Source organism: Panthera tigris, chromosome A2, assembly GCF_018350195.1.
Source record: "Panthera tigris isolate Pti1 chromosome A2, P.tigris_Pti1_mat1.1, whole genome shotgun sequence".
Classification (NCBI taxonomy): Eukaryota; Metazoa; Chordata; class Mammalia; order Carnivora; family Felidae; genus Panthera; species Panthera tigris.
Window position 1 is genome coordinate 117,782,161 of NC_056661.1, and position 7,283 is coordinate 117,789,443.

At 56.8% G+C, this 7,283-nt stretch overlaps 1 protein-coding gene across 1 annotated transcript; it reads right to left on the bottom strand.

Annotated features, from left to right (window-relative positions):
- Nucleotides 1-4,726: 4,726 nt before the first annotated feature.
- HOXA9 (homeobox A9) lies at nt 4,727-6,965 on the bottom strand. The gene is made up of 2 exons (XM_007099086.2): nt 6,386-6,965; nt 4,727-5,279 (listed from the first exon to the last, which is right to left on the bottom strand). Exons 1-2 carry the CDS (start codon nt 6,963-6,965, stop codon nt 5,041-5,043), a joined length of 819 nt encoding a protein of 272 aa, XP_007099148.2. The 3' UTR covers nt 4,727-5,040.
- Nucleotides 6,966-7,283: the final 318 nt, after the last annotated feature.

The window sequence follows — 7,283 nt, forward strand, 5'->3', positions numbered from 1 at the left end:
CGCCGTCTGTCTAGACTCGGGCGGCTGGAGCGGCAGACAGCGATGGCGTTTAGAGTAAAACCTGCCCTGAAGTGAGATGACCCAGACCGAGTGGGGAGAGATTTCAGGGAGCGCGGGAAGGAACGCAAGAGGGCTGAGAGCCCACGCCACAGGCTCATCCCTGCCCAGCGCAGGTCCGGCGCAGGTCCAAACGGTCCTGGCAGGACGCGCTGCCCCTCGGCTGGGGCCAAGGAGAATCCAGATACCGCCGGCAAGGCCTTGGCCTTTCTGGGCCCAAGTCAGCCAACTGGGCCGAGTCCCGCGGGTGCAGAATTTTTTCTTTCGTTTCCGGGCTCCTCTCTCTCCTCCTGCCTTCTGGGGCAGGGTTTTAAAACGGAAAGGCCAAAGTCAGGCTTTCAGTAAGGGCCCCTTATAATCGTGTGTTCTCCAGCCATTGGTTTCCTACTTATTTGGCTGAAAAGACACAAATGCACTGGGTTATATGTGATAATATTCACAGAAATACTCGTTGACGCTCGGCCTGGAGCAGGCACGTGTAGGTGGGTTTCTCATCAGCCGAGCTGTCTTTACAAAAAAGCATTTTTCCCCCCTCACCGCTCTCATGGAGCTGGGTTCCTCCCTACCAGACAGAATGTATTTCCCTTGCTTCTTGTTCCCAAATAGTCCTCAATATTTAAATCCAGCTGAGAATGTTAAGGCCAGCCCTGGGGTTGCGAAGGGAGCCTGTCTCAGGTCTGGTGACTGGCGATTTGCGTGTCTGAACGTTTCCACCCGCGCCCCTCGCGCGAGCTGCGCATCCGTTCTTCATCCACTGAGCAATCCCCGGTCGCGGCGCGGGGACAAATCCATCCCCGACGAGTGCAAACGAGCTGGGGCTGACGCGGGGGGTTTTGTTTGCGCGGCTAACAGGGAAGCGCTTCCCAGGCAGCCGGGCGGGAGAGCCGCCTCCCAGCCACCAGCCGGCCAAGGGCAAGAAAGGCCCCGCGTGGCTGTCCGGGAGGCCTCTGAGATCTCGGCCGGCCGGCACCTACCTGGGGCCTCCATACTCGGTGGAGAGAAGCGGTGGCCACCGATCTGCTCCTTCGCCATTTATTTGTAGTTACATAAATCGAGCTTTGTATCTGCAGCTTGGCTACATGGCCCCGGGCGGCTCTCGGGGAAGCTACAAAACCCTTCTTACAATCGGATGCTGTGAAATACTGCGTATTATAGGAGGAAAGATAATGAGGGCGTGTGTCTTCAATACCAACGTGTGTATATAAATGGAGAAAAAGAGAGGAGAGGGACGGCCGGGAGGGAGGAAGGGAGGAAGAGAGAGAAGGAGAGAGAAACGCTCAGGAGATCTGTCAGCCAAAATCCAGTCGCCAGTTTTACAGCGTGTACCGCGCGGAGATGCAGGTTGTAAAGATTTTGTGGGCTTGGCAGAGACTATTACAACCCAAATAAATACACCGCGTGGCGTGTTCACAGGGCTCCGGGGTGCTTCGAAGTGTTTGTTCTCTGTTTGCTTTGCGTGTTCCCTCTGAAAGCATTCTGCACCAGGGGCTGATCCTCGCACCCGCAACTCGTGGCCGCCTCCTGGAAGGTTCCGGGGCGTGTTCCCCGCCCAGGGTCCGGGATAGGCTGGGCCTAGATTGGGGTCCCCTCCCTCCTCCTCGCCTCCTGAGCAGGGGAAACCGGAGTAGCCTAAGCAGCTCCACTGCCAAAAAAAAAAAAAAAAAAAAAAAAAAAATCCGGTGGCGAGAGAAACCAAGGGCAGCTTTCACGACGTGAGCTCCCATTCTGGAGCTAGGATATGTTGTTATAATTATTTTAAATATTGCATTTATTTTAGAACAATCAAAACAGTTCCCGGTGTGCCTGCTCCCAGGGATTCCCCATCCCGCGCAACTTAACCGCTAAACCCACACTGGAAAGTCACCAGAATGCCTCCCCCCCCTCCCCATATTCAGCCGCCAAATTTTATTGTCACTTATGCAGCCCGGGTCCTGGGGTCCTGGCTCTCCTGCGGGTGCTGGCTCACAGGGCTTTGTAACGGGGCGCAGCGTTAGGGAGCCTCCCCGGCCGCCGCCGGGCCCTTGGCCAAGGTATGCGCCCTGTGCACACCCTCTGGGGGGGGTCACCGAGTCCCGGGTCTGTAGACCTTAGTCCTTGCGTCTGTCCGCTGGTCAACCGGGCTTTCCGAGCGTTGCGCTGCCCCGAGGCTTGTCCTGGGCTGGGGACGATGACCCTAGAACCACCCCCGCGCCTGGAGCCATAGCCCCGCAGCCGCGGGACGGCTGCAGCCACGCAGCGACAGGCCTCCGGAATCCGGGAAAGAAACAGGGGAGGGAACGGTGCAGGTCCGGCGAGCCCCACCGCTTGCTTGTTTCCCAGCGAGGTTTCCGGCCCGGCGTGAGCAGCACAGAAAATATACGACCGCAGTTCATTCAAATCTGGGGCTCCCATTCGAGAAAGGCTAGCGTCAAGTCGACATCTTAGGAACTTCCCAGGGTTGCGGCGGCGGGAGATGGCGGCGCGGGCTCCTCTTGTGTGGAGCCATACTGCCATCTGCTGGCCGAATCTGGGCACTGCAGCCCCAGCAGCGCGGCCTGAACTTCGTCCGCTGGCGCCGCGGGCCGGGCACCCTATCCCAAAGCTGGGCGAGGGCCCTGTCCCTGGGGAGTGTGCATGGAGCCCGGAATCTACGCTGCCGAGAGGGCAGTGCCCATAAAAGAGCTGTTTCCGCAGCCGCTTTATCGGCTGCAGACAGCAAACAAATGAAAGGGCTTTGGTGGAAAATCTTAATTGGGGCTGGACAGTTGTAAACTCATTAAGGGCCGAATTCCAGACAGTTCGCAGACCCGGCCTTTATGGCACACCCTTAACTGCCCATTCTTTGAAGTTCCTTCTGTCTGCAACAACAGAGGGCGTCCCAACCTGGCGGCGGGGTGGGGGTGGGGGCGCGAGGGGAAGCCCCATCCTCCGGCGCCCTGGTTCCCCCTTTACGCATCAGGACACAGATAACTTTCCAGAAGTCTCGGGGTGGTGGGGGGAGGGCGGGGAGAGCGAGAAAAGAATGCGGGGAGACTAGGCTGAACCCTCTGGCCACATCTATAAGGCGCTTGGGCCTCCGAAGTTGGAGCCATTCCCCCCGCAGCCTTTTACACCCCATAAACGGTAACAGCCCTCATTTTCTTTTATGGCGCTTCAGGCTCGTCGGCTGCCTAGGCCCTGCCTCTGTCAGGACTTGTGCTTGGGAGGGGAGCGTAGGGCAGGTCCCAGAATCCCCTGGGCCAGCTTGACAGGACGCGGAGGTGCGGGGGCGCAAGGCTTGGGTCCCCTGAGAGCCCCCAAATGTCTGTCCTGGCGGCCGCGTCGGGGCAGTCGGGCTCCTGTTTCTCCTCGGAGACTCCTCAGGAGGCAGGCCCTTCAGCTCTCTGTCCTGCCCTCCTGTTCCTTGCCCTCCCCCACCCCTCCCCCCCACAATGCCAGGGGAAGGCTCCGCGAGTCTCAGTGGACCACGGCTGCGGAAATTTCTCGGGGCGCCCGGAGCAAAGAGTGGCCTTTCACTGCTACTGGACAAAGATACTGGGATTGCAGCCCGGCCCCTCAGAGGCCTCTGGGCCTCCCGGCAAAAGGGACAGGTCAAAACCAGGAGCCGGGCCTCGCCTCCCCTTGTTTCCTAGCCTTCCTCGGTTGCTTGTGCCGCCAGGCAGCTGGCCCCAGTGGGAGCGAAGCCCAGCAGGTTCCCGCTCTAAAAGCCGGCCAGAGGTAAAACCGGGGTTCTGTCCTCCTCCACCCCAGTCCGGCCCGGCCCCCACCCAGAGACTCTCCCCCACGCTCCCCTGTCCCAGAGAAGAAGGTGCAACGAGCTGACCCGCAATAAATAGAAAAGAATCAATATATTTTATTTGGCAAAAAGTTAAATATCTCAACACAACAATTTGGTCAGTAGGCCTTGAGGTAACTATTGCAAAATATACAGTGTATGTTGAGCCCGATGGAGACCCCAGATTCATCAAGGATACAAATCTACAGTAGCCCAATGGCGGTTTCATAGTGTATAATTTATTATCAATAAAATTAACTCCATTACAATAAGCATTCATTTTCCCCCCGACTAAAATTAAATGTAAACCATAGGTAGTAACCTTCTGCACATATGTATAGCTCCGAATTTCTTCCATGTTCATCCGGTGCAAGAACCATATGCAAGCTTGTCTGATTAATTTTTCTTTAATATGTGGATTATATATACAATGGATAAGACAGGTTTATAGAGTATGTAGAGACTAAAATGCCCGCATTTCAAAAGAGGAGAAAACCCATGAATCTGTGCATCCTGGAGAACACTTTCTTTCTTTTAAAATTTTACTTCACTGGGAAATCCTTACAGCTAGCTTACAATCAAAGGTTAACAGCCTAGTTATACAGAAGACATATTTCACTACCGAGAGCTATACTCTATGCAACTGTTTTTCTCCCTCATCAACAACCTGAGTTGAAATTGAATTTTCTAGCTTTCACAATCACAACGGGTGCATCACCCAGCACAGAAGTTTGAGTCACAAAACATAATTACCACAATAAAACACAGTGTTCAAGTATCTGGGCAGATCACTCTGCCGCACAAAGAGCAAATTAAATTAACTACACAGACTAAAAACTATACAGCTCGCCATCAACAGTTGTGCATTACAAAAAGGTAGTTTTTTTTTTTTGTTTGTTTGTTTGAAGTCAGGAACAGGTAGATTTTTAAAAATATATATACAAGCTAGCACACACAGCCATCAGCACTAATGCTCTCCCCGCCCACACACACCTTTTTTTCCTCTTATAGAAAATGGAAAGCTTACAATACCTCCTCCTTGAAAGCGGCAGGCTGAGGAACCAGCCTGAGCCGGGTCTGCCAGGGGGAGATGAGGCCTGGAGTTTAGAGCCGCTTTGTGCGGGGTGGTGGAGGCTGGGGTGGAATGGGGGTGGGAGAAGGGGACGACGGGCAGTCCTTTCTCTTTCTCTCTAGCTCGCGCTCTCTTTTCTAAATGAACTCCAGTCGAATCACTCGTCTTTTGCTCGGTCCTTGTTGATTTTCTTCATTTTCATCCTGCGGTTCTGGAACCAGATCTTGACCTGCCTCTCGGTGAGGTTGAGCAGTCGGGCCACCTCGTACCTGCGGTCCCTGGTGAGGTACATGTTGAACAGAAACTCTTTCTCCAGTTCCAGCGTTTGGTGTTTCGTGTAGGGACAGCGCTTCTTGCGCGTGGAGCGCGCGTGGAGCCAGTTGGCAGCCGGGTTGCCTGCGAGGGAGACAGACGGGATTTAGGAGGAGGAGAAGCACTACCCACCCCCCTCCGCTGGGGGCCAGGGAACCTCCTAGGGTCTCCCGCCAAAGTGCAGGGCGCTGCTGAATTGGTTAGGGAAGGCTGCCGGACCTCCGACACAATGGAACGGTGGCAGACAGACAGAGGAACGGTCACTTACAATTGCACGCAGTAAAACCTCAGCTTCCCCCTCCCTTCAGAGGCCCTCTTTTCTCTTCCTCTGTCCTCCTGTCCTTTTCCTCTCCTTCCCACCCTCTGCACTTAGGGCAAAGAGTGAAATTTGGAAATAGATCTTCCTCTTGCCAGGCAGGGCGAAACCACCCTGCCCTGTGTTCGTGCAGCATTAATATTCTCTTCTCCCTCTCACTAACACACGCGCGCGCGCGCGCTCTCTCTCGCCTTCCCCACCTTTCCTTCTACTTTTCCCACTCCTTTGACCTCTCTGGAAGGCCGTGAGAGCTGGGCAGCCGGCCTGGCGCCCCTAGGCGCCCCGAGGGCGTTGATCACTTCTCCACTTTATTTGAATAATCTTGCACGGGGACCCTCGTGGCCCGGTCTCCTACAGCCTCATCTTGGGCAGGATTTACGCCGCCACTGGCTGAAGGCAAGAAGTGGAAGGAATCGGCCCCGTCTTCTCCAGCGTCTAGGCTGCAGTTGCTGCCGCCGCTCCAGGACATCTAGCCGCACAAAAGAGTCTCTCTGCCGAGCTGCTTTCGAAGAACGGCCCAAAGTATTGCTGTCCTGGTACCGGGCAGCCAGGAAGAGGGGCTGCTGGTCTTGGCTCGGCCAGCAGCGCCCGCCCCTCTCTCTCTCTCTCTCTCTCTCTCTCTCTCTCTCTCTCTCTCTCTCTCTCTCGGCGGCAGCCGCCTCCCCTCCCCCCGAAACCCGGCGACCAGCTTGTCATTGCTCCCTGGACTTGGGGCCCCATCCGAGGCATCCTAAACAGCAAATTCTGGTTCGCGGCCCCTGCTCAAGAGGCTCCCAGCGCAGGCGAAGGCAGGCTCAAGAGAAAGCTGAAGGGCTGGCAGATCCTGGTGGCCGGCGTGGAGGCGGCGGCCGGCCTGAAGGGAGGAGACACTTACTGGGATCGATGGGGGGCTTGTCTCCGCCGCTCTCATTCTCAGCATTGTTTTCGGAGAAGGCGCCTTCACTGGGCTGTTTTTCTCTATCAACTGGAGGAGAACCACAAGCATAGTCAGTCAGGGACAAAGTGTGAGTGTCAAGCGTGGGACAGTCACCCCTTCTGGCGGACAGTGGTTCAGGTTTAATGCCGTAAGGCCGGCTGGAGGGCAAGCCCGCGAAGGAGAGCGCGCCGGGCGTGGGCTCCAGCCAGGAGCGCATGTACCTGCCGTCCGGCGCCGCCGCCGCCACGGGCGCCTGGGGGTGCACGTAGGGGTGGTGGTGGTGGTGGTGATACACTGCGGCGGGCACCGCGTTGGCGCCCGCCGCGTGCACCGGGTTCCACGAGGCGCCGAACACCGCCGCCTTGGACTGGAAGCTGCACGGACTGAAGTCGGGGTGCTCCGCCAGCGCGGTGGCCTGCCGGGGAGGCTGACCCAGGGCCCCGGGCGCGTAGCGGCCAGCGCCCAGCTCGTCCGCAGCGTCGGCGCCCAGCAGGAACGAGTCCACGTAGTAGTTGCCCAGGGCCCCGGTGGTGGCCATCGCTGTGCCCCGCGCCTGGCCGGTCGGCCCGACCCGCGGAAATTATGAAACTGCAGATTTCATGTAACAACTTGGTGGCACCGGGGAGGGGGGGGGAAGTACAGTCACCTAATAAGTTGCCGGCGCCCGCGCCCCCATTGGCCGCGCGCGTCACGTGCCCGCCCGGCAGAACAATAACGCGTAAATCACTCCGCACGCTATTAATGGCCCGGTGTTTTGCAGTCATAATTTTTATAGCAAAAGCCATATGTTTTTATGCAAAGGGATCGCGGCGCTCCACGATCGGGTTTGTTTTAATTGTGGCCAACGAAGATTAAA

Excerpts from the sequence above, each read along its gene's own strand:
- HOXA9 (XM_007099086.2), bottom strand. The coding sequence starts at position 6,965 with ATGGCCACCACCGGGGCCCTGGGCAACTACTACGTGGACTCGTTCCTG. Across the intron at positions 5,280-6,385 it reads CAAGCCCCCCATCGATCCCA|GCAACCCGGCTGCCAACTGG; the intron begins GTAAGTGTCTCC and ends TCTCCCTCGCAG.